Below are 27,716 nucleotides of genomic sequence, written 5' to 3'. Positions count from 1 at the left end.
TATGTTGGAGGGCTCTGGGCCCCCTTTTCCCCTATCTCCCGGGGAAAATGCCTGAACCCAAACTATGAAAGACACTCAGCCCTACCCCTCCCACCGGCAGAAGGAGTAAGGCATATCTTTGTGGACTTTGCTGAGTTGAGGAGAAATGCCAAAATCCCCTTCCCCGTCAGCCCCCTCACGTGTTGGACACAGGAAGAAAATTCCGGGGAGACAGCCTGATGGTTGAACGGGTCTCACAGGATTTAATTGGGAGGGGGTTTATATAATGGTAATGGCGGGAAAGGAGGGGGACTGGCCAAATGGCCAGTCATAGGCTAAAGACCATGTCCATCACGTTGATGTCACGAACTTCCTCTATGGACAGTGACTACAGCCCCCCAAGAACTGGGTCTCTGTAGAAGTCCCCACCATGATGGCACGCACGTGTTCGCCCCCCAGGGGCGGGGGCTTCTCTTCCTGTTAAAGGCGGAAGAAGAGGGGATGGGCTAAAGCCAGCTGTGGCCTCTTAAAGGCACAGCTGTCCCCAACAATGTACAGAGGAGTTACAGTTACATTAGTCAGATCAAGAGTGCATTTCTCCTCCTCCTCCTCCTCCTTCCTCCCAGCCCTGGGGCTTGAATTTTGGACCCGGGTGCTCTCCCTGAGTTCCTTTTTGCTCAAGGCTAGCATTCTACCACTTGAGCCACAGCATCACTTCCTGCTTTTCTGTGGTTAATTGGAAATAAAGAGTCTCTTCGAGAGGCTGGGAATATGGCCTAGTGGCAAGAGTGCTTGCCTCGTATACATGAAGCCCTGGTGTTAGGTTTTTAAAGTAGGTAGCCAGTAAAAGAGAACGCCACGCGGTATTCAGGCAGGAGAGAACATTTATTACCGAACTGCTGGCCTGTGGCCGAGGTGATCCATGGCCGGAGAGAAGGGAGAGAGAGAGAGAGAGAGAGAGACCCCCACTCAGCCCTGCTTTATTTAGGGCAGGGGCAAGGGGTGTGGCCAGGTGGATTAGGAGGTGACCTCAGGGAAAGGGGAGGTAACTGCCTCCAGGTCTGCTGGTTACCCAGGTAACTGGGTGGAGACTTAATGAGGTGGGGGCATCTGCATGGAGCCCTCAGGGAGAGGACCTTACATTCCAGCCTTTTAATAGTTATGAAAAAGGACAAAGACTCTCTCTGGCTGCTTCCTGCTGACAAGGGGCGTCGGCATTAGGGGTAAAAGGCAGAAATGTGGCCTCTCCTGGAGAAGGCGAGCAGCAGGGTCCCTTGGTGGTAGATGCCAGTCCTTGAATGAAGCCTGGAAGAAGTCTCATGAGGCAGGGGCTGGACAAAAAAAATATTAAGGCAAAAGGAAGGGTTTAGGGCACAAAATTAAAAATTGGATGACTTGGACAGTTCTTATACTCAGGCATGGACATCAGATGGACAAGCTACTATCTCTTGATCCCCCGGCTCTGATTAATTTTGAAAGGGCGAGACAAAGTGACTCTCATTTAGGATCTGACATAATTCTCCTCTTACTCCTCTCCATGATCCTTGTTCCCTGAACTGGCTGAGTCCCAGGGATCTAGGTGCTTGTTGCTGGGATGGCTTGTCCCCGATGGCATTCACAGGATTTGAACTCAGGGCCTGGGCACTGTCCCTGAGCACTTCTGCTCGAGGCTAGTACTCTACCACTTGAGCTCCACTTCCAGCATTTAGCTGGTAAAAGATAAGTCTCTTCAGCCATGCTTCCAGCCTGGATCTTCGCCGATGAATCGGGAGATGGAGTTTGAGAGAGATTTTCAGCCCGGGCTGGCTTCGAACTGCAATCCAAGGAGTCTTTGCAACAAAAGCCCTTTTGATTTCCAATTAAAACAACAAGGAGACCAAGGGGACTAGAGCTTACCTGTACCTTGTCAAGAACTGACCAAATACTTGCCAGAATTCTGCAATGACAAAACTCAGTAGATGTGATGAGTTTTAGCACAGATATATAGCTAGATGAACACATTAACAAATGACATTTACACAGACATACACACTGTGCACATAGGTTTTACAGCATGCAAAAATGAATTTTAGCAGTAGACTCTTTTGGAATTCCAATAGTAAATGACTTTTTTTTTTTTGCCCAATATTTTAGAACCACGTGGTCAGTTAGAAAAACAATTTTGCTAGCAAACAACAATTTTCAGATTATCAAATGAAGAAACCATATTTTGATAAACGCCAGTGGGATGCCATGTTGAGGGGGGTGGCAGGACACAAACACACTAACAGAGAACACGTGGCATGGCATAATGGCGCCTGAGCTGATGCCTGTTAAACCCAACATCCACCACGTGGTCAATGCTGGAGAAAAGAACTTTTAGATCTTTGCCAACAAAGCACATTGGTGGTCAAGCCTCAGTTTTGAAGCTCTGTGAAAAGAGGCAGCTTTGTGAGCAAGGCACACAACGATGGTACGACTTGGGAATTTTACAAAGTAAGCAAGTAAGCAGGAAGATGAGAGAGAGAGGGAGAAAAAGGAAGAGAAAGAGAGGAAAAGAGAAAGAGAGAGAGAGCCTGAATATAAGTGACTTCTAACCAATTACCAATCTGTTTGAGTATTTCGAGCAGGCCTCATTGCACTGTCAAGAGGCGTGCTAGCAGAGTCTTCATTGCAGTGGCAAAAACTGTATCTGAGCAAGTATTTCGAGCAGGCCTCATTGTCAAGAGGTGTGCTAGCAGCGTCCCGGCTCGGGTGTGACTGTGATGCACAACCCAAAAAGCACGGGAGGGAGGCGCCTGGTGAGTGAATGAGCTTACCGGGCAGAAGCGGCAGGCAGAAGCGGCAGAAGCGGCGGACGGAGCGGCAGAGAACCCGAGCAGCAGCAGTTTCACTCACCAGGGTAGACAAGTGGTGTGGAGGTGGAGGTGGATGTGGAGGCCAGCAATGGTATCAGTGAAAAGTGCCGCGTGGCTACTCGCAGCAGTTCGGTTCGCGGAAAAAGGGCCGTCAGGACTGGGGATACTCCCAGAAAAAGAAGAAAAATAGATGGGAATTCTTCCTGTCCTGACTCTTAAGCCCTTCCCGAGTCACGGCACCATATATGTTAGGTTTTTAAAGTAGGTAGCCGGTAAAAGAGAACGCCACGCGGTATTCAGGCAGGAGAGAACATTTATTACCGAACTGCTGGCCTGTGGCCGAGGTGATCCATGGCCGGAGAGAAGGGAGAGAGAGAGAGAGAGAGAGAGACCCCCACTCAGCCCTGCTTTATTTAGGGCAGGGGCAAGGGGTGTGGCCAGGTGGATTAGGAGGTGACCTCAGGGAAAGGGGAGGTAACTGCCTCCAGGTCTGCTGGTTACCCAGGTAACTGGGTGGAGACTTAATGAGGTGGGGGCATCTGCATGGAGCCCTCAGGGAGAGGACCTAACACCTGGGTTCCATTCCTCAGCACCACATATATAGAAAAGGCCAGAAGTGGCACTGTGGCTCAGGCCCTGAGTTTAAGGCCCAGGACTGCAGCAAGTATTACGGGCACAAGCCACGAGCACCCTGCCCTGCCAGTTTTTAAAACTCATCAGTACCAACCTGAGGTGTGCTTTGCTTGAGTTCTGGGCAAATTGGGGAAGTGAAACTAGAAAGGGAGACTACAGGTGGGGAACTCCCCAGGCTAGAGGTTAGGTTTGGGAAACCCTTCAAAAGCACCATCCAAGAAGATGGAGATGTAGATGGAGCTTCTTTTGCCAGAACTTGCCTGATGAAATGACCCTAAAATTGTCCCAGAAAAGCCTGGTCCAGATGGATCTGGGGAATTTTGGGGGTGGAGTGTTCCTTATTGCTAATGGTACCTAATTGATCAGATAGTTGGACAGAAACTTAAAATTTTAAGTATTTATTCTTCTTAGGCATCTTAGAGGGAAAAGTGTTTTGGGTGGTACTGGGTTTTGTGTTTTGTTTTCTTTTTCTTTCCTGTGCTGATTCCAGAGCTACAACTTAGAGCCTGGGCACTGACTGAGCTTTTTTTGCTCCAGTTTAAGGCTCTATCACTTAAGTTATAGCTTCGCTTCATGGCTTTTTTTCTAGTTAATTTGAGATCAGAGTCTCAAGGACTATTTTGCCCAGTATAGCTCCAAATGGTGATCCTTGGCCTACTGAATAATTAGGATTACAGGTGTGAACTGCCAGTGCCCAGCTTTTTGGGGGAGGGGGCAGATCCTGGGGCTTGAACTTAGGGCCAGGGAACTAACCTTGAGCTTTTTTTGCTTAAGGCTAGAACTTGAACCACAGCTCCTCTACTGGCTTTGTGGTGCTTAATTGAAGATGAGTCTCACAGACTTTATTGCCCCAACTGGCTTTGAACCACAATCCTCAAATCTCAGCTTCTTGAGTAGCTAGGATTACAGGCGTGAACCACCAGTGTGTGGGCGAGTTTTTTTTTTTGTTGTTGTTTGTTTTGTCTTAAGTAATTGTACAAAAGGTTTTCAATACCACCAGTCAGATTATGAGTACAACTTGATCAGTGCCACTCCTTCCATCATCTCCCCAATCTGTCCTGATCCCTATCCTCAAGTTACTAGTTCAACTTTTACATCATGCACATTGATTATAATGACTGTATTTGCTCAACTTCTCTCCATTCATGTGAACCCTCTGGATCCCAGTAAAATGCACTTCTCCTTGCTGGTATTCATTGTCTTTTTTTTTTTTTTTTTTTGCCAGTCCTGGGCCTTGGCTCAGGGCCTGAGCACTGTCGTCCCTGGCTTTTTTGCTCAAGGCTAGCACTCTGCCACTTGAGCCACAGCGCCCCTTCTGGCCATTTTCTGTATATGTGGTGCTGGGGAATCGAACCTAGGGCTTCATGTATGGGAGGCAAGCTCTCTTGCCACTAGGCCATATCCCCAGCCCTTCATTGTCTTAAATGGTTCCTTAGTTGTTCAGAGGAGTTATATCATTGGACTTCACATATATGCATGTATGCATATATGTTATGTGAAGTAAGTCAGGCAGGCTCAGAGAGACAAACATTATATACTTTCTCTCATATGTGCAAGTTAGAACTAAAATACTAACATTCATGAAAACATATACAGGGTACTGTTTTTGTTTTTGTTTTGCCAGTCCTGGGGCTTGAACTCAGGGCCTGAGCACTGTGCTTGGCTTCTTTTTGCTCAAGGCTAGCACTCTACCACTTAAGCCACAGCACCACTTGCAACTTTTTCTATTTATGTGGTGCTGAGCAATCAAACCCAGGGCTTCACGCATGCTAGGCAAGCACTCTACTAAGCCACATTCCCAGCCCAGTACTGGAGTTTTAGAAGTCAGGGCCTCATGCAAGAGCTTTCTCATTTGAGTCATACCACAGCACCTTTTTTTAGTTAGGTTATCATGCCTTTGCTCTGGTTGACCTCTAACAATTATCTTCTTATTTAAACCTCACACATAGCTGGTATTACAAGTATATACCACCATGCCAGGCTAGAGAACAAAATATTACCTTGCAGCACCAAGCCACTGTTTAACCTAACGAGTTTAAACTTAAAGAGTTTAAAGAGTAAGCTGAGGCAGGTACCAGTGCTCATACCTTCAATCTTAGCTACCCAGGAGGCTGAGATCTGAGACTGTGGTTCAAAGCCAGATCAGGCAGAAAAGTCCTGGTGAGACTCTTTTTTTTTTTTTTTTTTTTTGCCAGTCTGGGCCTTGGACTCAGGGCCTGAGCACTGTCTCTGGCTTCTTTTTGCTCAAGGCTAGAACTCTACCACTTGAGCCACAGCGCCACTTCTGGCCGTTTTCCATATATGTGGTACTGGGGAATTGAATCATGTATAGGAGGCAAGCACTCTTGCCACTAGGCCATGTAAACTACTCAACAAAAGTCAGAAGTGGGCTGGGAATATGGCCTAGTGGTAAAGTGCTTGCCTCATATACATGAAGCCCTGGGTTTGATTTCTCAGCACCACATATATAGAAAAGGCCAGAAGTGGCGCTGTGGCTCAAGTGGCAAAGTGCTAGCCTTGAGCAAAAAGAAACCAGGGACAGTGCTCAGGCCCTGAGTTCAAGACCTAGGACTGGCAAAAAAAAAAAAGCCAGAAGTGGCACTGTGGTTCAAATGGTAGAATGCTCGCCTTAAGTGAAAGAAGCTTAGGAATAGCACCCAGCCCCAGAGTTCAAGCCTGAGGACAGGCAGAGAGAGAGAGTTTAAAATTTTAAAGACAATGGTTAAACAAGTTATGAATTGAAGAAATCTCAGTAGTGGCATGTGAATGAGTCAAGTTTAGGAATACAGACATCTGCCAGCTAGCAGCCTGCCAAAGGAGGGGGGTGAGCTCTGAGAAGGAAGAACTGACTGCTTAGAAACAGACCCTGTTTGGGGATTAACTTGTGGCATTTACAACCTCCAGGATAACCCTGACCTCTGTCAGCACTGAGATGAAACCTGGAGCTCAGAAAGTATGGCCTTATCAACGACTGATCATGTATGCCAGTTGAAGGGACAAAACCAAGGGCAGGCACCAGGGTCTCTGCACTGCAGGCTGGCACTGCCAGAGTACTCCATGGCTGCTGGGAAGGGAAATGGCAGTATGGCCAGTCCCTGCCACTGCTCCCTCAGAAGGGCCAGACAAGAAGCCTTTGCTGTGGCCATTAAAGAATGCAATGAATTGCAAGGTGGCAGTGGCTCACGTCTATAATCCTAGCTGAGATCTGAGGCTCTCTGCTCAAAGCCAACCTGGGTAGGAAAGCCCTTGAGACTCTTACCTATGATTAATTATCCCTGTGATTAATTGAGTCCCTCAAGTGGCAGAGTGCTAGCCTTGAGTGAAAAACTCAGGGACAGCACCCAGGCCTTGAGTTCAAGCTCCAGTACTGGCGTGCGCGCGTGCGCGCACATACACACACACACACACACACACACACACACACAAAATCATATGTGATGAAAAAAACTTGGTGCTGGAAACCAACCTACAAAAATATTCTCTTTTGCTTAAAGAGTAGACGGGGGTTTCTGAGGGGCCAACAAGAACCCCTGCAGAGCAGGGTGGGTCATGAGACACCATCTCCCTAAGGCAGGGGCAGCAGGAAGCAGCACCCTTCACACCCCTGGGGCGGGAGCAGCAAGTAGGCCGGGCCAGAACCCACTTCCTACTTCACCACAGCAGTGCAGGAGGAGTCTTGCAGCTGGCTGGGCCTCCCCTGGCCTTCCCTCCCTAGGGCCTATTGTACAGAAAGGTTAGAGCACCCTGGTCTGAGGATGGAGGATGAGGAAGGCCCTGAATATGGCAAGCCTGACTTTGTGCTCTTGGATCAAGTGACCATGGAGGATTTTATGAAGAACCTTCAGCTCAGGTACAGGTGGGGCTGGGACTTGGGGCTCCTTTCTTTCCTCATTACCTCTTCTCCTCACAGACCTGAGGGTAACCTGAAAGTCTCTTTGGTCCCCATAGTCAGAGAAGGGAACAGAGGCAATACACGCTGAGACCAGGCAGGAAAAATGAACCTCAAAGCTTGCCCCGGGGAGATTCCAAGGAGATAGTGGCCGCCCACAGAGTGACTGCCCTTCAGGTCTGCAGCTGTTTGTCTTGCTCCCTAACATGACTCATGTGCTCTGTCACTTCTTCCTGTGACAAGGCCACCGCATGAGCCCCCTGGGCCTAACAGGAGCTATGCCCCATCCAGCTCCTGTCCTGCTGATTCTCTCTCTCTAAATGTTATGTGGGGCCTTAGGGATCCCCAAGACGAAGTGGTCAGGTTCCACCTGGGGTCTAAACAATCTCACCTTTTCAGATGGTGCTCCAGGGATGTGACACTAGGTAGCACTGAGGAAGACAGATGTGACAAGCACAGGAGCTGGGAGGATGGCACACAGGTGGCCTGTGTGCAACTGGGTTCGTACCTAGAGAGGTCTCCTGTGTGTCAGGAGAGCATGGGGACCATGAGCTCCAGTCAGCACAGAAGCCAGGAGCCTGGTCCTCACCCAAGGAGAGGGTGAGGCAGGACAGAGCTCAGAGCTCTGTGTGCTTTGTGTCCACCGTGAACCCTGAGTCTAGAGAGGACAGTGACTAGCTACTGGCCACACAGCGTGGAGAAGGGCATGAGCTGAGCCTTGCAGGGTGCCTATGTTAGAGGCCACTGAGGAAGAGGAACTCCAGACAGGGTTGCCTGGGGATGGGTGGGTCCCACACACCCAAAACAGTTGGGACCAAGGAGCAAGCTCCTGGGATAGAAAAATTAAGAGCGGTTCAGGCTCCAACTGGTGACTTGGCTTGTGAGAGTTAGAGTAAAGAAATGTGAGGGTATACTGGAAGGGGGGTGTCAGGCAGGACTGGGAACATAACAGCAGACCACAGGCACCATATTGCCCCTCCCTAAGGTCTGGGTGGGGCAGGGCGGGTCCCCTTCCGTGTGGAGTTCCTGCCTAGGCCAGACACAGGAAACAGCCTAGTCTGCCCCTCCTGTCTTGCAGAGCCCCTTTTTCCAAGCCCTGATAACCAGCCTGCCCTTCAAGGCCCACCCAAGAGCCAGCCCTGAGCTGGCTGGATACGTGAAAGGGTGATTGTGATGCCTGGGACCTCTGTACCCCATAGACAGCATGTGGAACCCACACTCTAGGCCGTGGCTCAGTTCACAAGGGTGGTATCAAGGGTTCCCTTCTCCCTGCTGTGTGCTTTTTGGTCGAGGCACTGGCTGACCAGGGCTGCTTACACATGAATTCTGAGGCCTCGATCTGCCATCCCTAGGTTTGAGAAAGGCCGAATCTATACCTACATTGGGGAAGTGCTGGTTTCTGTGAACCCCTACCAGGAGCTGCCCCTCTATGGACTGGAGGCCATCGCCAGATACCAAGGCCGGGAGCTCTATGAGCGGCCACCCCACCTCTACGCTGTGGCCAATGCCGCCTATAAGGCAATGAAGCGTAGATCCAGAGACACCTGCATCGTCATCTCAGGTACCTGTCCCAGTGGCCCAAGCACTGGAGCACCCCTGATTTATAGGTAACAGGGGGTGGGGTGTAGAACAGCTCCCATCACCTGGGATGGTGGTTGTTGATTCTCCACCTCCTGTCCTCTTGGCAGGGGAGAGCGGAGCAGGGAAGACAGAAGCCAGCAAGCACATCATGCAGTACATTGCTGCGGTCACCAACCCGAGCCAGAGGGCAGAAGTGGAGAGGTAAGCATTTTTGAGCCCTAGCAGAGTCAAGCCTCCTGTGTCTGACACTAAGAGGCAAGAGATGGTAGCTAGAGCCCAGCTCAGGTCCAAGTTCAGTCAAGGTTGCAGAGGTAAGATATGGTTAGGCATGCCTCAGTGCTCTCAAATGAGCTGTTAGCTGCAGAATGGTTATCACCAATGGGTGGTATGTGGTTATAGAAGATACTGGAAATGGCTAAGGACAGGGCAGGGTCATCCCTGGGTATCCAAGAAAGTTTGGAGGAATTTGGCGGCTCAGCTGGGATGGTAGAATATGTTGGGCAGGCATGTGGATTACAGCTGGCTAAGATCCAGGAGGGACTAGTCCCCCACAGCTCTACCTCTCCTCCAGACCTCACAGAAGCTGCTTCCTATATCTGAGCCTGACTCTTTCTGTCATGGTATCCTAGGGGGTGGGGGGGCGGTGGCGCGATGAGGTCAGTTCCGTGGCCAGCACTGCCAGCTACCCGATAGCCTGAAGTGCACTGAAAAACAGTCAGATCGCCTTCTTCCTCACCTCCTCAAGCTGCAGTTGAAGTGGGGAGAGCACAAAAAGCAAAGAACAGGCTGGGTGCCAGTGTCTCACACCCGTAATCCTAGCTAGTCAAGAGGCTAAGATCTGAGGGTTGCTGTTCAAAGCCAGCCTGAACAGGAAAGTCTGTGAGACTCTTATCTCCAATGAACCACCTGGAAGTGGAACTGTGACTCAAGTGGTAGAGTGCTAGCCTTGAGCAAAAGAGCTCAGGGACAACGCCTAGGCCCTGAGTTTAAGCCCCACAACCACAAAAAAAAAAAAAAAAAAAAAAAAAAGAAAGAAAGAAAAGAAAAGAAAGATTAAGAATGGCATTTTCTGGGTGCCTGGTTGCCGGGCTCGGGTTGCCTCCCCGGGCGCGGGGAATCAGGCTCTGCTATCCGCTAACAGCTCCCTTTCTCACCCTCTCCTCTGGTCACCCGACCCGCAGGTAAGGCCAGGGTGGAGTGGGGGGCTCAGGAAAGACCTCAGGTGCACACGGCTGTACGAGATTGCTTTACCCCCCTCCTTACCCATGAAGAAAGCCAGGCGTACGCGGACCTCGGAGATGCTTCGAGAGCGAATCTGATTTATTAGGGAGGGGCAAAGGCTGATATGGTAGGAGGTGACGAGAGAAAAGGTGATCGGCCAGAGCACTGATGATAGGCTGGAGCTTGTCATAGGACCCCCTCATGAGCTAACGTCACTTGGATAGCGACACCCCAGGGGTGAAAAGCCCGCGAGAATGGGGGGCACATGGTCTGGCGAGAAAGTTGGGGGCTGGTTGCAAAGCCAGTTCTTCTGGTTCCAGACCCAGAGAATTGTGGCCTGCTTCCGCATTCCCCAGGGCTGGGTGTAGGGCGGCGTCTCGGGCGCGCTCTCCAATGCCCTTCCCCCTCAAGGCCAAGGCTGAACCCCAACACCTGGTCTAGGCTGAGAGCTGCACAGACTATGTGTAACAGCAGCACGTCTGTCAAGTGCATGCCCAGGGCTGAGAGGGACCTAGGGATCCCCCTTCCCTCCCAGCCAGTTTCCTGAGATGCTGTAACTTCCATGGGGAAGACTCATGCAGGGCTCTGTTCTTACAGCCAGGCACCTTTGCCTTCAGTCCCAGCCCCTCTGTCCACAGGGTCAAGGATGTGCTACTCAAGTCTACCTGTGTGCTGGAGGCTTTCGGAAATGCCCGAACCAATCGCAACCACAACTCGAGCCGGTTCGGCAAGTACATGGACATCAACTTCGACTTCAAGGGAGACCCTGTGGGAGGACATATCCACAGCTACCTCCTGGAGAAGGTGGGCCAGTGGACCAACAAGGCCTTTCCTCTCAAGGCCTGAGGCCTCAGGGTGTGAACCATTTCCAGGCTGAAACCCAGCTGCCCCTCTCCTCTCAGTCTAGGGTCCTCAAGCAGCATGTCGGAGAAAGGAATTTCCATGCCTTCTACCAGGTGAGCATCTGTGGCTGGGATGGGGATGAAGATAGAGCAAAGAAGAGAGGGGATGAGGAGGTCAGCAAGCTGGGTCTACCTTCTATAACCTTTCTTGCAACTGAGCTCCATTCTACCTACTCCCAGCCATTTTCCTCACTCCCCACCACACGTGTCCCAGCACAGGCCTCACTCACATACACAACATGATGGGAGCTCCTAAGCAGGGTGTCCCTAACACATGAGATCCTGAGAACGTGAGAGTATCCTGGGCCACAGGGAGTGTCTCTATGGGCTGTGAGCTACACCTTCTTCCACATTGTCCTATTCCTCTGCCAGCCCCTGTTGGTTCCAGGTTGGGAGGTAGGATTTGTCCTTGTGTCATCTGTGCCTCTGGGAGGGGTGGCATGGGAAAAGGGAGAGTCCTTGGAGGTAAGTGGCCTAACTACAGGACCATTGTATCTGCAGTTGCTTAGGGGCAGTGGAGATCAGGAACTGCAAGCACTCCACCTGGAGAGAAATCCTGCTCTGTACAATTTCACACGCCAGGGAGCTGGTCTCAACATGGGTGCTCACAATGTAAGAGCAAGGGTTTAAACAAGGCTGGGCCCAGGGTCCTGGGGATGGGGGCAAGAAATAAGTGATGATTGGTTTAAACCAGGGGGTTTTCAACAGCTCAGGTAAATATGGAAGGCAGAGGATAAACAGCTCATGGAAAGGACAGGTTGTAGGCTCTTAGGTGCCTGGGATGGGGGACTCAAAGGTCCAGAGAAGGCAATGCCATGAGCTCCATGTTAGCCTGAGTGGTTAAACTCTTTCTCCAGGGCTTGGACAGTGATGAGAAGAGCCATCGGGCAGTGACTGAGGCCATGAGAGTCATTGGCTTTAGTCCTGAGGAGGTGGAATCCATCCATCACATCCTGGCTGCCATATTGCACCTGGTGAGCTTGGCTAAGAGGACCACAGGACTGTCCTTCCAGGAGCCATGAGAGACAAGGACTGGACTCCTGAAATATCCCAGCAAAGTTATTGAGCTGAGAGCTGAGAACACTCAAATGGGGTCTGGCTGAGGGCTAGTGATGATCTCAGTGGGTCTCTGGGTAGAAAGCCAGGGGCTCAGGCTCCCACTACACCATGAGTGACAACAGCATGGAGCAGACATCAAGCACACTGCCTTTTGATGCTATCATGGATGAGCTGTTCCTCATCCCCCTCTTCTCTGTGAGGGACACAGGGCCAGCTGGTCATAATATCTAAGCAGGAGCTGGGTCCCCCCCCTCCACATTCCATGACTCCCTTCTCCCCACTTAAAAGTGTCTGGACTCCTTGGAGCCTGGACTATTCATGAGCTTCTCATTGCCAGGGAAACATCGAGTTTGTGGAAACAGAGGAAGGTGGGATGCAAAAGGGAAGCCTAGCAGTGACTGAGGAGGCTCTGGTGGGCCATGTGGCCGAACTGACAGCTACACCCCGGGACCTAGTGCTCCGTTCCCTGCTGGCTCGTACAGTGGCTTCTGGAGGCCGGGAGCTCATAGAGAAGGGCCACACTGTGGCAGAGGCCAGCTACGCCAGGGACGCCTGTGCCAAGGTAACTGCCTCCCCCTACACACTGAGGTGGCTGGAGGGGAATCTCAGGAGACCAGATAGTTGGCAGTAAAAAAGTGCTCTGTACCAGGCAGTGTACCAGCGGCTGTTTGAGTGGGTGGTGAACAGAATCAATGGCATCATGGAAGCCCACGGTCGAGATCCTCGACATGATGGCAAAGACACTGTCATTGGGGTACTGGACATCTACGGCTTTGAGGTGTTTCCTGTCAACAGGTGGGCAGTCCAGCCAATTGTATCCCTTCCCATTCCCCAACCACTGCAAGCCAGGGTGTTCTGGCAGAGAGGTAGGAACATGTGGATTCTCCTGCTGCTCCCTGGGCTCCAGGTGTGGCTTGACTGTGCCCTGGGGCAAAAGTGTCCTTAGGAAAGGCAAGCTTTGGGGCTTCAGTTCCAGTGCTTAACTCCCAAGTCCATTCCAGAATGTGCATGGGGTACAGGTGGGGGCAGAATGAAGCCATGTGGTTCCAGCACAGTTTGGGAGATGTTGGGGGGAGGGCTGGCCATCCATCCCACCTGTTGGCGGGAGTGAGCATTCCTCTGAAGGCCCTGCCTCCTAGCTTTGAGCAGTTCTGTATCAACTACTGCAATGAGAAGCTCCAGCAGCTGTTCATCCGGCTCATCCTGAAGCAGGAGCAGGAGGAGTATGAGCGCGAGGGCATCAGTTGGCAGAGTGTGAGCACTGGTGCTGGGCTGGGACGAGGGCTGGGTGGGGAAAGATGACCAGGAGCCTCCTGGGCCTGATGGATGTGGAGGAAGGAGAAGTGGCTGGCTAGTGAGAGGGCTTTGCTAACCATTGGACTGCCCCTGCTCCAGGTGGAGTACTTCAACAATGCCGCCATAGTGGAGCTGGTGGAGCGACCCCACCGGGGCATCCTGGCCGTGTTAGACGAGGCCTGTAGCACTGCAGGGCCCATCACCGACCGCATCTTCCTGCAGACCCTGGACGCACACCACCGCCACCACCCTCACTACTGCAGCCGCCAGGTGCTCCAGCTGGCCCTGTATCAGGACCCAGGCTGGTGGGACATACATAGAGGGGTATTGAAGCTGTGCTTCTTGAGGCCTGGGTAAAACCCAGTTTGGTGCCATTGTGGCAATCCCTTTACTCAGGCAGGAGGGTTGTGGGATTGTCCCCTCATGCAGACCCCAGACCTGCCTCCGTCTTCTATGTCTTGACCTCAGCTTGTGCCCTAGCTTTGCCCTACTGACAAGACCATGGAGTTTGGACGAGATTTCCGGATCAAGCACTATGCAGGGGATGTCACGTGAGTGCCCCTCTCACTATTCATCTTTTGTTTCCCACTGTGGGCATCCTTACACATGTTGCAAAGCAGTAGTGTTCTGGGAAATGGTCAGGTTCCCCATCCTTCACCAAAGGGCAGGACCTGAGGCTCCTTTATTTTTATTTTAGTGCTGTGGCTTGAACTCTAGGCCTGCAGTACAAGGGTGCTATCCCTTAGCTTTTTTGCTCAAGGCTGGTTCTTTACCATTTGTGCCACATCTCCACTTCTAGTGTGTGTTTGTTTATTTATTTATTTATTTTTGGTCATGGGGCTTGAACTCAAGGCTTGAGCATTGTTCCTGAGCTTTTGTGCTCAAGACTAGTACTCTACCAGTTTGAGCCACAACTCCACTTCTGGTCTGGGGGTGGTTAATTGGAGTAAGAGACTCATCAACTTTCCTACCTGGGCTGGCTTCAAACTGCAATCTTCAGATCTCAGCCTTACTCAGGATTATAGTCATGAGCAACCTGAGCATGGCTCACTTCTAGATGTTTGCAGCTTAATCAAAGATCCAAGCCTCTCAGATTTGTCTAGGACTGGCTTCTTTGAACTGCAATCCTCCGATTGCATTCTGAAAAGCTAAAATCACAACCATGAACACCAGCTTTTTTCCCCCTGAGTACTGGAGTTTGAACTCTGGACCCTGAGCTTGCCAGTTACACACTCTACCATTTGAGTTAGGCCAGGAGCCAAACTCTTGAGGACAGTGGCCCTTATCTCTGGTGGCATTTACCTGGGAGCTTTCAAAAAACATCCATGTCGCTGGGCACTGGTGCTCACACCTATAATCCTAGCTATTCAGGAGGCTGAGATCTGAGGATTGCAGTTCGCAGTTCAAAGCCAGCCAGGGTAGAAAAGTCCATGAGACTCTTTTCTCTAATAAACTACTCAGAAAAAGCCAGAAATGGAGGTGTGGCTCAAGTGGTAGAGCGCTAGCCTTGAGCACAAAGAGGTTCAGGGACAGTGCCCAGCCCTGAGTTCAAGACCCAGGACAGCAAAAACAAAAACAAAAACCAAGTCCATGTTAGGCAGGGTTCCACCCTTCCCTAGCACCTACCTCCTGGTGGAGGAGCTGCAAGCCAGGCATGTTTGGGTATGTGTATACACACACACACACACACACACACACACACACACACACACACACCTCACTAGGAATTGATTCTGGGCCTTACACACTTGTTCAAGGATGACACTCTACAATTTGAGTGAGGCATGCTTCCAGTTCTGGCTTTGTGCCTGTAAATTGGAGATAATAGTCTCTTGAATTTGTTGGCCCATGCTGGTTTTTTTTTTTTTTGTTGTTGTTGTTGTTGTTTTTGGATGTTTTTAAATTTAATTAAATTTTGTTGGCAAGGTGTTGTTTGAAAGGGGTACAGTTACATAATAAGGCAGTGAGTACATTTCTTGTGATATCTTACACCCTTGTTTTTCTTTCCCTTCCCTAGATCAGATAGGCATATATACAATACCCAGTGTACCAAAATCATATACAGTAAACACGTAGCATACGCCAAAGGAAATTCACCTAGAACTTTAAATGTAACGTCAACAATAGAATCCTCCTGTGTCCTTCTCTTGGAGTCGTTTTTGCTTATACATAATGTAAGGTCGCTGACCCAAACCTGTGGAAATACCATTTGAAAATAAGTTTTTTGTTTTGCAGACCTGGTCTCTACTGTCCACCCCCACAACCTAACAGTCATCTATCAAGGAGACCATGCCCCTTTGTTGTCTGTGTTTTAGGCTTGTCTCGCTCAACATTATTTGTTCAAGATCTGACCATTTCCCTGCGAATACCAATATTTTATCATTTCTAACCGCTATGTAGTATTCCATTGTGTATAGGTACCACATTTTTTTGTATCCATTCATCTGTAGTGGGGCTTCTGGATTATTTCCATATTTTGGCTATTGTGAATTGTGCAGCGATAAACGTGGATGTGCAGATGTCTTTATGATATCTTGAGACCTGTTCAGGATAGATGCCTAGGAGTGGTATGGCTGGGTTGTAGGGTATGTCTATGCTGAACTTTTTTTTTCTTTTTTTTTTTCTTGCCAGTCCTGGGCCTTGGACTCAGGGCCTGAGCACTGTCCCTGGCTTCTTTTTGCTCAAGGCTAGCACTCTGCCACTTGAGTCACAGCACCACTTCTGGCCATTTTCTGTATATGTGGTGCTGGGGAATTGAACCCAGGGCTTCAAGTATACGAGGCAAGCGCTCTTGCCAATAGGCCATATCCCCAGCCCTATGCTGAGCTTTTTGAGGAACTTCTATACTGTTCTCCAAAGTGGTTGTACTAATTTGTACTCCCACCAACAGTGGAGAAGGGTTGAATTTGTTGGCTTAGGCTGGTTTTGAACTGTGATCCTCAGATCCCAGTCTCCTAAGGAGCTAGGATTACAGCAGGAGCCACCAGCACCTGGCTAGAATCTGCTTTTTTTTTTTTTTGCCAGTCCTGAGGCTTGAACTCAGGGCCTGGAGCTGTTCCTGATCCTCTCTGTACTCAAGGCTAGTGATCTACCACTTGAGCCATGGTGCCACTTCTGGCTTTTTCTGAGTAGTTTATTGGAGATAAGAGTCTCATGGACCTTCCTGCCTGGGCTGGCCTTGAATCACAATTCTCAGGTCTCAGCCTCCTGAGTACCTTGGATTATAGGTGTGAGCCACCAGTGCCTCTCTGGAGTCTGCATTTTTAAAAAGATGTTTTTATTAGCATGTACAATGGGGGTTTTGTTGTGCCATTTCATGTATACGATGTGCCCCAATAAACTCACCCCTTCCATTTCTGTCCTTCATTCTCCTCTCCCCCGCCCTAATACAATTTCACTAAGTTTTATTGTTCTATTTTCATTAAGGCCACGTTTACCATCATTCACCCCCACTGTTGGCCTTTCCCCCAGCCACTTGTATGTGTACTCCAATAGAGTCTGATTTTGCTTTAAGAGAGAAACTTCTGTAGGAGGAAGTCAGGTGATGAAAGAGAATGCAGAGTGAGGGTAAAGGAAATAAAACACGGAGGGCAGGAGGGAGGAAGAGACTAATCTATGAGATCAGAGGCAAGAGGGAGAAAGAGGGGACCTTCCTAAGGGTGATCAGTGTTTAAGACTGGGTCACTCATCTTTTCTCTGGCCCTGACCTTGAGCAGGTACTCCGTGGAAGGCTTCATTGACAAGAACAGAGACTTTCTTTTTCAGGACTTCAAGCGGCTGCTGTACAACAGGTGGGCCTGGCTGGATGGGTGTGGGTGCCAGAGGGCTGGGGCTCAAAGCCTTCTGGGAATCTAGCCTAAGGTGCAAGGCTACAGCTACATGGCTCCCAGGACCCTGCTGGGGTGGTGGGCTGCACCACGAGGGCAACTGAGTATGCAGCCTGTGTTTGCAGCACGAATCCCACCTTGCGGGCCATGTGGCCAGATGGACAGCAGGACATCACAGAGGTGACAAAGCGTCCCCTGACAGCTGGCACACTCTTCAAAAACTCCATGGTAGCCCTGGTGGAGAACTTGGCCTCTAAGGTATGTCTTACTCCACCGACCATCCGGATCCCACCCTTTGTGCACCTGGAAACTCATGATAGAATGTACTTGTCTTTTCTGCCTGAGCCCCCTCTGCCTCAGTGGGGACCACACCCACTGCAGAGGTTACTGTGGGGGATCAGTGCAGGCCTGAACAGTCATGGAGCACAGGTTCAAACCCACCCTCCCCTGGCTTACTGCTTCTCTGGTGAGAAAGGCCCAAAAGAACTGATAGGGGCTTGAACTGGCCAAAAGAACTGATAGGGGCTTGAATTGGCCTGGACCAGCTCCAGCTGAGAGCAAAGCTGATGGAACCAGGAAACTGGCAACAGCTTTTTAGGAAAGCTTCATGCCCAGGGTAAGAAGGGGGTCTGGTGATCACGGGGGGTGGGGGGGAGGGTGTTACCAAAACAGTTCTCAGTTTCTCTCAGAAGAGAGAGAAAGAAAAAGAAAGGCTCATCCCTATCATTCTAATTACTTTGGAGGCTGAGATCTGAGGATCATGGTTTGAATCCAGCCTAGGCAGGAAAGTCTGTAAGATTCTTCATTTAATCAGCAAAAAGCCAGAAGTGGAGCTGTAGCTCAAGTGGTAGAGTACCAGCCTTGAATGAAAAAGCTCAGTCCCAGGCCCTGAGTTCAAGTCCTAGTACCAGCACAAGGAGGGAGGCACAGAAGGGGAGCCCTGCCCCTGTTCTCCTGGACTGGAACCTGAACTGAGCCTCAAGGGTCTTTGATCTGCCATGATTTCCTTTGGCCCAGCTCCCACAGTATGAGTGCTTGTGGGGGTGGGGAGGCCCTGGCCAGGGCAGAACATACAGTTGCCATTGGGCTGGGCTACCACACAACCTCTCTCCCCAAAGGAGCCTTTCTATGTCCGCTGCATCAAGCCTAATGAGGACAAGGTGGCTGGACAACTGGATGAGGACCACTGTCGCCACCAGGTCTCCTACCTGGGGCTGCTGGAGAATGTGAGGGTTCGCAGGGCTGGCTTTGCTTCCCGCCAACCCTATCCTCGATTCCTGCTCAGGTATAGGTGGTGGGCCTGTCACTCGGGGGGCCAGAAACTCCATGCGGGGCCCAAGGGGTAGGAAGAAAGGCTCCCTACATAGTGCTTCACACTTGGCAGCTTACGTTGGAGTTGCCATGCTGCTGATCTCAACTCCAAAATGTCTATGAGGACACACGTGTGAGCCTGTGTGAGTGATGTGCATGTGGATATGTGTAGCTAGGTGTGGCTGGTGTGAGGATACATATGATGATGGGTAACTCAGTAAACTACTCAGAGCCCTTCTTTCTTGGCCTTCTAGCATCCCTGTGGTCTCCCCTGGGGCTGGCAGGGAAAACTCGATCCTCTCAGGACAGGCGATCACTGCCCTGTCCTTGGTGACAGGTACAAGATGACCTGTGAGTACACATGGCCCAACCACCTGCTGGGCTCTGACAGGGCGGCGGTCAGTGCCCTTCTGGAACAGCACGGGCTGCAGGGCGACGTGGCCTTTGGCCATAGCAAGTTGTTCATCCGCTCCCCCCGGACACTGGTTGCGCTGGAGCAGAGCAGAGCTCGCCTCATCCCCATCATTGTCCTACTGTTGCAGAAGGTGTGAGGGTGCGGGCTGGATATTGGGTGAGGGGGGGCTCCTTCCCAAGTTAGGGCCTCCAAGTCAGGATCCTTACACTGCTCTAAGGTGCACATTGATGATGTAACTAACTCCCCGCCAACACACACATCTCTTGGTGCCAGTACTTGAACTCAAGGCCTGGTTGGCATTCTACTTCTTTTTTTTTTTTTTTTTTTTGGCCAGTCCTGGGGCTTGGACTCTGGGCCTGAGCACTGTCCCTGGCTTCTTTTTGCTCAAGGCTAGCACTCTGCCACTTGAGCCACAGCGCCACTTCTGGCCATTTTCTGTATATGTGGTGCTGGGGAATCGAACCCAGGGCCTCATGTATATGAGGCAGGCACTCTTGCCACTAGGCCATATCCCCAGCCCGCATTCTACTTCTTGAGCCACAGCTCTACTTTCAGCTTTTTTTGGGGGGGGAGGGGGTCATGTGGCTTGATCTTGGGCTTGAGTGCTGTCACTGAGCTCTTTTTGCTCAAGGCTAGCACTCTACCACTCTAAGCCACAGCTCCACTTCTGGTTTTTGAGTGGTTATTTGGAGATAAGAGTCTTACAGGGACATTTTTTTTCTGGGCTAGCTTTGAAGTATGATCCTCAGATCTCAGGCTTCTGAGTAGCTAGGATTGTAGGCGTGAACCACTAGCGCCCAGCCCTCTTTCAGCTTTTTAATGGTTAACTGGAGATCAGAGTCTCGTGGACTTTCCTGACCAAGCTGACTTTAAATCATGATTCTCAGATCTCTGCCTCCTGAGTAGCTAGGATTAAAAGCTTGAGCTACCAACACCCCGCACATAAATCTCTTAACTGGCCCTGTAAGCTATCTGGTCTAGGTTCTGGGGTTTTTTTCTTTTTACTTTCTTTTCTTCTTTCTTTCCCTCCCTCTGTCCCTCCCTCCCTGTTTGTCTGTCTGTCTGTCTGTCTGTCTGTCTTTCCTTCTTTCTTGGCACTAGGAGCTACTGGCACCTGGCCAGTCTAGGTTTGATGATCAAATTCCAGAGTGTTCCTAGGAAGGGTCAGGTGACCTTATAGGTAAGATAGTCCTTCATCTGCTCCCACCCCTCCTCTTATGCACGCTTTCTCCCTGGAACCTGGAGGCCTTGTAGTGCCAGCTTTAAAAGCCAGGCACAGGTGACAGGCTCTCTGTCTGCAAAGCTTTGAGAAGGGCTTGCCTTCCTAGCCAGCCACTGATACAACCAGGAGACCACCTCTAGCTGGACATGACTCCTGGGGGATGGGTCAGCCTCCCTGGAGGATAGCTGGAATACTCAGGAAAGACTTATGGCACAATTGGGTTAGGACACCAGGCCTGGACTGGACCCTATCTCACATCCTCTCCCACCAGGCATGGCGGGGCACCCTGGCCAGGTGGCGCTGCCGGCGGCTTCGAGCAGTCTACACCATCATGCGCTGCTTCCGGAGGCACAAGGTGCATGCTTACCTGGCTGAGCTGCAGCGGCGATTCCAGGTTGCACGGCAGCCCCCTCTCTATGGCCGTGACCTTGAGTGGCCGCCACCCCCTACCGTGCTGCAGCCCTTCCAGGACACTTGCCGTGCACTCTTCTGCAGGTACTGAGCCCATTCAGTGCACCCTTCTGCAGGTACTTAGCCCAGCCAGCCAGCAGCCTCTCCACACCCCCAAGCTATCATCCCAGCCCCCCAGGGCCTCCCTGAGGGCAGGAAGAGGAGGCTGAGTCCTATTAACTGATGGTCACAGCCCAGGATGGGCAGCAGAGCCCTGACTGTCCCAGCACCGTGGTGGTGGACATCGGAGGCCATGGCCATGATCTCCAGTGGGGAAGCAACTAGTTAAGACTAGGAGTGGGAGATTCTTCACTGAATCAGAGCCTTGAAGGCTGTGTAATTTTCCAAGAGGAGACCTAGAGCATGTGTGCCCAGAGCAAGAGGTTGCCAAGTGGTCATTGGCCTAGGGACAAGCAATGGGCATGGCATGAGGGACCAAAGGCTAGCAGTGGGTAGGTCTCAGGGAGCAGCGAGCAGCAGGCTGAGGACTGGCTGTCCTGGGGAAGGAGTTGGGAGAGCATGAATGCATGAGTAACCACCCTCTGATGGGTACACATTCCAGGTGGAGGGCCCGGCAGCTGGTGAAGAGCATCCCCCCTTCAGAGATGGCCCAGATCAAGGCCAAGGTGGCCGCCATGGGGGCCCTGCAGGGGCTGCGTCAGGATTGGGGCTGCCAGCGGGCCTGGGTTCAAGACTACCTGTCCTCTGTGAGTGCTGGGCAGGTCTTGGTGGTGGGGACTCATGGGTGACACTGTTTCTATGCCTTACCAGCTATTCTATCCAGTATGGTGGTATCTAGCCTGTTGTCTGGGGCTTCAGCATCTGCCCTTCTCCCTAAGATTTCATCCCTAGGGCTTGAGGCTTAGGCCTCTCTCTCTGTCTCTCTCTCTGTCTCTGTCTCTCTCTCTCTTTCTTTTTTGTTGTTGTTGGTTGTGAGGCTTGACCTCGGGGCTGGGCTTTGTCCTTGAGCTCTTTTGCTCAAGGCCTAGCACTCTACCACTGGAGCCACTGTACCACTTCTAGTTTCTGGTGGTTAATTGGAGATAAGAGTCTTATGGACTTTCCTGCCCAGGCTGACTTTGAACCACAGTCCTCATTTCTTAGCCTCCTGAGTAGCTAGGATTACAGGTGTGAGCCACCAGTACCCAGCTTAAGGCCCTTGTTTCTTTCTCTTCTCTTTTCTTTCTTTCTTTCTCTCTTTCTTTCTTTCTTTCTTTCTTTCTTTCTTTCTTTCTTTCTTTCTTTCTTTCTTTTAATAAAAACAATCCCAAGGCATTTATTGTCACCTGATGATAACACAAGGTCATCAGAACTGTGCACACATCTTAACAAAAGGGCTCATCAAACAATATGAATGGATGTTTTCTTAGATTCCCAGCAAAGAACACTAAAAAAAAAAAACCACAAAAAAACTGTATAAGATTCTTAACAAGGGGTTGGGGATATGGCCTAGTGGCAAGAGTGCTTGCCTCGTATACATGAAGCCCTGGGTTCGATTCCCCAACACCACATATACAGAAAATGGCCAGAAGTGACGCTGTGGCTCAAGTGGCAGAGTGCTAGCCTTGAGCAAGAAGAAGCCAGGGACAGTGCTCAGGCCCTGAGTCCAAGCCCCAGGACTGGCAAAAAAAAAAAAAAAAAAAGATTCTTAACAACTTCTCACTTCACTGATGATTTCTAGTTGGAGACACTTTGTAGTAGAGTAATATTATCTCCTTTTAGCATGATCCGACCCAGTTGTTTTCTTGACTTGGTTTTAGAATGAATTTCTTCTGCATCATCTAACACAAGGTTCATGTACTCATCAAAACCAATGATGCAGCCCTCTAGCCGCATATTCACTTGCTCATAGAGCCACACCTGAATCCAAGATCTGTTTTGTAGGTATCTGAAGATGGGGTTGATGGGCTGCACCATCACCTTCTGCACCTTTTGGCCCTGGCTACGGTACCCCATGGTGAAATCTTACCTCCTTCTTTCTTTCTTTCTTTCTTTCTTTCTTTCTTTCTTTCTTTCTTTCTTTCTTCCTTTCTTTCTTTCTTTCTTTCTTTCTTTCTCTTTCTTTCTTTCTTTCTTTTCTTTCCTTCTTTCTTTCTTTCCTTCTTTCTTTCTTTCTCTTTCCCTCTCTCTCTTTCTATTTCTCTTTCTTTCTTTCCTTTTTTCCTTGCCTCCTTCCTCCCCCTTCCTTCCTTTACTTTATTTCTCTCTATCCCTTTCTCCCCTCATCTCTCTTCTTCTTTCTTCCTTTCTTTGTTTTGTCAGTTCTGAGGCTTGAACTCAGGGCCTGAATACTGTCCCTGAACTACTTTTGCTCAAGGCTACCACTCTACCACTTGAGCCACAGCACCACTTCTGGCTTTTTCTGTGTATGTGGTACTGAAGAATTGAACCCAGGGCTTCATGCATGCTAGGCAAGCACTCTACCCGGCCCATCCCCAGCCCTCATTCTTTCCTCCTTATCTTATTCATGCAAGGCTAGCACCCTACCCACTCTATCACTTAAACCACACATCCACTTCCAGATTTCTGGTGGTTAATTGGACATAATAGTCTCATAGATTTTTCTGCCCATGCTAACTTTGAACCATGATCCTCAGATGCTAGTCTCCTGAGTATGTAGAATTACAGACGTGAGCTATTGGTGCCTGTTACCTTAAGGGTTCTCATCACCTCATCCCCAGCCTGGGCTCTGCTGAGCAGCTCCTGATCCTTGAGAATTCCATGTGCTCAGTTTCAGCCTCCCTTTCATTATTGTCAATATAGTCAAGTGCACATGCACAAAATTGTCCCAGCACTGTCATGGCTTCCTCAGTTTTCTCCTGGCTGCTATGAGTTTGCTGTCCTTGGGCCTGGTCTTCAGAGGGCTGAAAGTCTAAGGGCTTTAGGCTCATCCAGGTGCAGTTTCTGTGTGGAGAAGCCAGGCCCTGGCTCCTTCCTGCCTTCTGGGGAGGTTTGTCCAGAGCTACCTACACATTGCAGGTGTGGGCCAGCTGGGTGGGGACTGGGGATGAGGAGGGTACAGCATAGACCTGGATGTCAAAGCATGAGGGCTCTGTGCTCTCCTCCCTCATGGAACACAGTGCCACTTGGCACATGCATGCTTCTGTGACTCAGTTTCCCCAAATTGAAGGATAGCTGTGGTGATTCCCAGGATTTGCAATTAGTTGCCTGTAATCCCAGGCCTCATCCTAAGCAACCTTTCCCCCACCCCCAACTCTCCGCAGGCCACTGACAACTCCACAGCCTCAGGCCTGTTTGCTGAACGACTAAAGGCACTTCAGGAGAAGGATGGCTTTGGGACTGTGCTCTTTTCTAGCCACGTCCGAAAAGTTAGTACCAGGTCCAGGGATTCATGGAAGGGATGGGTTGGAGAAGCTCAGAAGAGACCCAAATGGCTCTAGCCTAAGCCTACTAGGCTCAGGCCTGAGACACTAGGAAGCATCTTCCTGGGACAATCAATGAGGACCCAGGGAAGGGAGGAAGTAGGGATTGCTGGGGCCAAGAGGGGAAGATGACACCAGCCTGGATCCAGCCACCCCTTCTGTAGGTGAACCGCTTCCGCAAGAGCCGGGACCGGGCCCTCCTGCTCACAGACCGGCACCTCTATAAACTGGAGCCTGGCAGGCAGTACCGGGTAATGCGCACTGTGACCCTGGACACCGTGAGTACTGTGGGCTAGGTTCTGTGTAGAGCATTCATGAGGGATGCAGCGGGCCCTGGTGGGGAGACCTACCTCAATCTCCTTCCCCCTGTTCATCTATGCTGTCCCAGATCACCTTAAATCTCACCTGCTGGGCGCCAGTGGCTCATGCCTATAATCCTAGCTACTCAGGAGGTTCAAAGCCAACCTGGGTGGGAAAGTCTGTGAGACTCTTATCTCCAATTAAGCCACACAAAACTATAAGTAGAACTGCAGCTCAAGTGGTAGAGTGCTAGCCTTGAGCAAAAGAGCTCAGGGACAGTGCCTAGGCCCTGACTTCAAGCCCCAGATGGCACACTCATGGCACGCACACTCACATTTTGAGTGATGGGGCACCCTACTGAAAACCCTGCGGTGGCTTCCACTGCTAGGAGTTGAGCCGGTTCTGGACCCACCAGCTTCACAGGCACAGCTACCTTGTTCCTCCACATGCCAAATGGCCCCTCTCTCCACTTGTGCCTGTCTGGTGGGGGATCTCCCACCTGGGCATGATCAATACTCTTGAGCCCCCTTCTCAGTTCAGCCACCCACCTCCCGTTAGACGCACCCTTGCCTGGCTCTAGGAGCTGGCTATTCACACAAATTCTCTTTCTCACACAACAATGAGCAGCCTGGGGCAGTGCTTAAGGCTAGATGACCCTTGGGTCTCCCACAATCTGGAGAGTACTTATGCCTGTCAGAGTAGAAGGGCCTTTAGCATCGTTCTGTCTCATGCAGTAGCTATGTGCCAGTGGGGTGATATAAATGTTATAAAAGTAAAATAAAACTTAAAACTCAAGGTGGGCACTGGTGGTTCATACCTGAAATCTTAGCTACTCTAGAGGCTGAGATCTGAGGACCATGGTTCAAAGCTAGCCTAGGCAGCAAATTCGGTGACACTATTATCTCCAATTAACCACCAGAAAACTGTAAGTGGCACTGTGGCTCAAAGTGGCAGAGTGCTAGCTTTGAGTAAAAGAAGCTCAGGGATAATGCCCAGCCCTGAGTTCAAGCCCTATGACTGGCAAAAAAAAAAAACAACAAAAAAAAACACAAGAAAAATCTCAGCTAGGGCTGGGGATATGGCCTGGTGGCAAGAGTGCTTGTCTCATATACATGAGGCCCTGGGTTCAATTCCCCAGCACCACATATACAGAAAACAGCCAGAAGTGGCGCTGTGGCTCAAGTGGCAGATTGCTAGCCTTGAGCAAAAAGAAGCCAGGGACAGTGCTCAGGCCCTGAGTCCAAGCCCCAGGACTGGCCAAAAAAAAAAAAATCTCAGCTAGACACTGGTAGCTCAAGCCTATAATACTAGCTACTCAGTGAAAGGATTCCCTCCAAAATCACTTGGACACATGGTCTCGTACAAAGAAGTTTAACGTCGGTAACATGACAGGCTGTCTCATGGGCAGAGAGCCAGCAGCTAGAAGGGACTACAAGCACGGTTATACGGGGTCAGGTTCTGTGAAGGACATTAGGGACATGAGAGTGGGGGGCTCCATTGTGGCAGGGCTAAGATTTATGGTTGCAGCTACAGGAGCAGGCAGTTACTTCAGGGAGATTCGTTGTTACCATTTATGGTTGTAGCTGCATAAACAAGATACTGCTCCAAGGGGGAAGCTGCTGTTACCACTGCAGCTGCCTGTTTTGAAAGGTTCTGACATCCCTGTGTCAGCTAAGCACCATGCTTTGCTGCAAGGCCTAAGACAGTAGGGTGTCTTCTAAGGTGGAGGAGATGGGGCTAGCACTCAGGAGGCTGAGATCTGAGGACCGCAATTCAAAGCCAACCCACGAGACTCAGATCCAATTAACAGCAAAGAGCCAGAAATGGCTCAAGTGGTAGAGTAACCAGCCTTGAGTGAAAAAGCTAAGGGACAGCATCCTAGCACTACATTCAAGCCATAGTCCTCGCACACACGCATATGCATGCATACACACACACGTCCCAAACACAGAACAAAACCCACAGTCATAATAGCACATTCAAGTGCTTGGCAGCCACAAGTAAGCAATGGCTGTTATATGGATCTAGAATTTTCCCACATGGCACAAAGTTGTATTGCATGATGCCCTGCCCAATGCTCCAGTTTGTCCACAGGGATTAAAGAGAAGGCAGGGATGGTGGAAAGGGAGGCAGAATGCTGGAGTAGATCTCCTGCCAAAGGCAGAGTGGCCAAATGGAAGCCAGGAGCGTCTTCCTGGTGCAGGCCAGAGTACAGGGTCTGGGCTGGCCACACCCCTGATGCTAAACTCTTTGCCAGGTGACAGGGCTAAGCGTGACCAGCGGACGGGACCAGCTGGTGGTGCTGCATGCGAGGGGCCAGGATGACCTTGTGGTGTGCTTGCACGGCTCCCAGCCGCCGTTGGACAATCGTGTTGGGGAGCTGGTGGGCATGCTGGCTGCACACTTCCAGGCGTAAGTGTGGGACTGGCAGGGGATGTGTGGAAGCAGAGCTTTGCCACCCTAACCCCTTACTCTTCCCACTCCAGAAAGGGTCGAGCTCTGAAGGTCCATGTCTCCGACTGCATCCCAGTGAGCCATCGGGGCACTCAGCGCCATGTCTCTGTGGAACCCAGGCCAGAGCAGCTCGAGCCAGATTTCTGCTGCAGCCGTGGTGCCTTCATCCTCCTCTGGCCAAGCTGCTAAGCCAGCCTGAGCCACCCTGGCCTGGCCTTGCTGCAGCTCTTTCCCCTGGCTCTGGACTTGCCCAGAGCCCCACACAATAAAGGATGCTCTGTCTGTGCCTGGTGTTCTACCCATCTTGTCAGAGTGCTGGGTCCCCCCAGACATGTGCAGACTATTATTTGAGCCAATATCCACCTCACAGATCCTTCGTACCCACTGTGGGGTCACACCAACTGGAGAAGGAGGACCAGAAGCCCCATCTGGGATGAAGTGGCAAGACCTAGGCCCCAGGGATCCAGCCCAGAGATGGGCTGGCTCTGGAGCCTGGGGTCTCAAAGGCAGAGTTCTCATGATGCTCCAGGCTGCCTCTCAGGCACACAGTGGTCTCTGTCTTGCTCCCTGCCTATGCATAAATCTTCTGGCCACATTTCTGTTTTGTTTTTGTTTTAGTTGCCAGTCCTGGGGTGCCGGGCTAGGTTCGCCTCCCCTGGCGCGGGGATGCTAGGCTTACTCTCTTATCTGTGCTCACTTTCTCACCCTCTCCCCTGGCTGCCCGACCAGCAGGCAAGGCCAGGGTGGAGTGGGGGACTCGGGAAGGCCTCAAGTGCACGTGGCCAAACGAGATCCCCTTTCCTCCCTCCTTACCCACGAAGGAAGCCAGGTGTACACGGAGTCTCGGAGACAGCTTCAAGAGCAAATCTGATTTAATAGGGGAGTGGCTAACAGTTAATATAGTAATGCTGACAAGAAAAGGGGTGATAGACCAGGAGCTGGCAATAGGCTGGCGAG

The 27,716-nt window shown here is 50.8% G+C and overlaps 2 protein-coding genes across 5 annotated transcripts; one reads left to right on the top strand and one right to left on the bottom strand.

The window, feature by feature from the left end:
* The first annotated feature begins 7,120 nt into the window (after positions 1–7,120).
* Positions 7,121–27,099, top strand: Myo1g (myosin IG). Of its 4 annotated transcripts, XM_048339373.1 has the most exons (22): positions 7,121–7,299; positions 8,691–8,899; positions 9,027–9,120; positions 10,779–10,944; positions 11,043–11,096; positions 11,544–11,654; positions 11,900–12,016; positions 12,439–12,663; positions 12,751–12,896; positions 13,241–13,355; positions 13,497–13,667; positions 13,878–13,948; positions 17,114–17,188; positions 17,350–17,482; positions 18,343–18,509; positions 18,873–19,080; positions 20,444–20,667; positions 21,185–21,329; positions 23,847–23,951; positions 24,170–24,283; positions 26,563–26,717; positions 26,792–27,037. In XM_048339373.1, the coding sequence occupies exons 1-22, from the start codon at positions 7,205–7,207 to the stop codon at positions 26,946–26,948; spliced, it is 3,057 nt and encodes a 1,018-aa protein (XP_048195330.1). In that variant the 5' UTR covers positions 7,121–7,204; the 3' UTR covers positions 26,949–27,037. The 4 variants fall into 4 exon arrangements, 3 of the variants coding, with proteins under 3 accessions (XP_048195330.1, XP_048195331.1, XP_048195332.1); XM_048339374.1 differs by lacking the exon at positions 26,563–26,717 and having other exon boundaries at positions 26,792–27,099; XM_048339375.1 differs by lacking the exon at positions 8,691–8,899 and having other exon boundaries at positions 7,180–7,299.
* On the bottom strand, positions 22,253–22,578 carry LOC125346630 (small nuclear ribonucleoprotein E-like). Its single transcript, XM_048339376.1, has one exon. It carries the CDS (start codon positions 22,576–22,578, stop codon positions 22,300–22,302), a length of 279 nt encoding a protein of 92 aa, XP_048195333.1. The 3' UTR covers positions 22,253–22,299.
* Positions 27,100–27,716: the final 617 nt, after the last annotated feature.

The sequence above is a fragment of the Perognathus longimembris genome, chromosome 2, assembly GCF_023159225.1.
Source record: "Perognathus longimembris pacificus isolate PPM17 chromosome 2, ASM2315922v1, whole genome shotgun sequence".
Classification (NCBI taxonomy): domain Eukaryota; kingdom Metazoa; phylum Chordata; class Mammalia; order Rodentia; family Heteromyidae; genus Perognathus; species Perognathus longimembris.
This window is presented reverse-complemented; position numbering and strand designations above follow the sequence as displayed.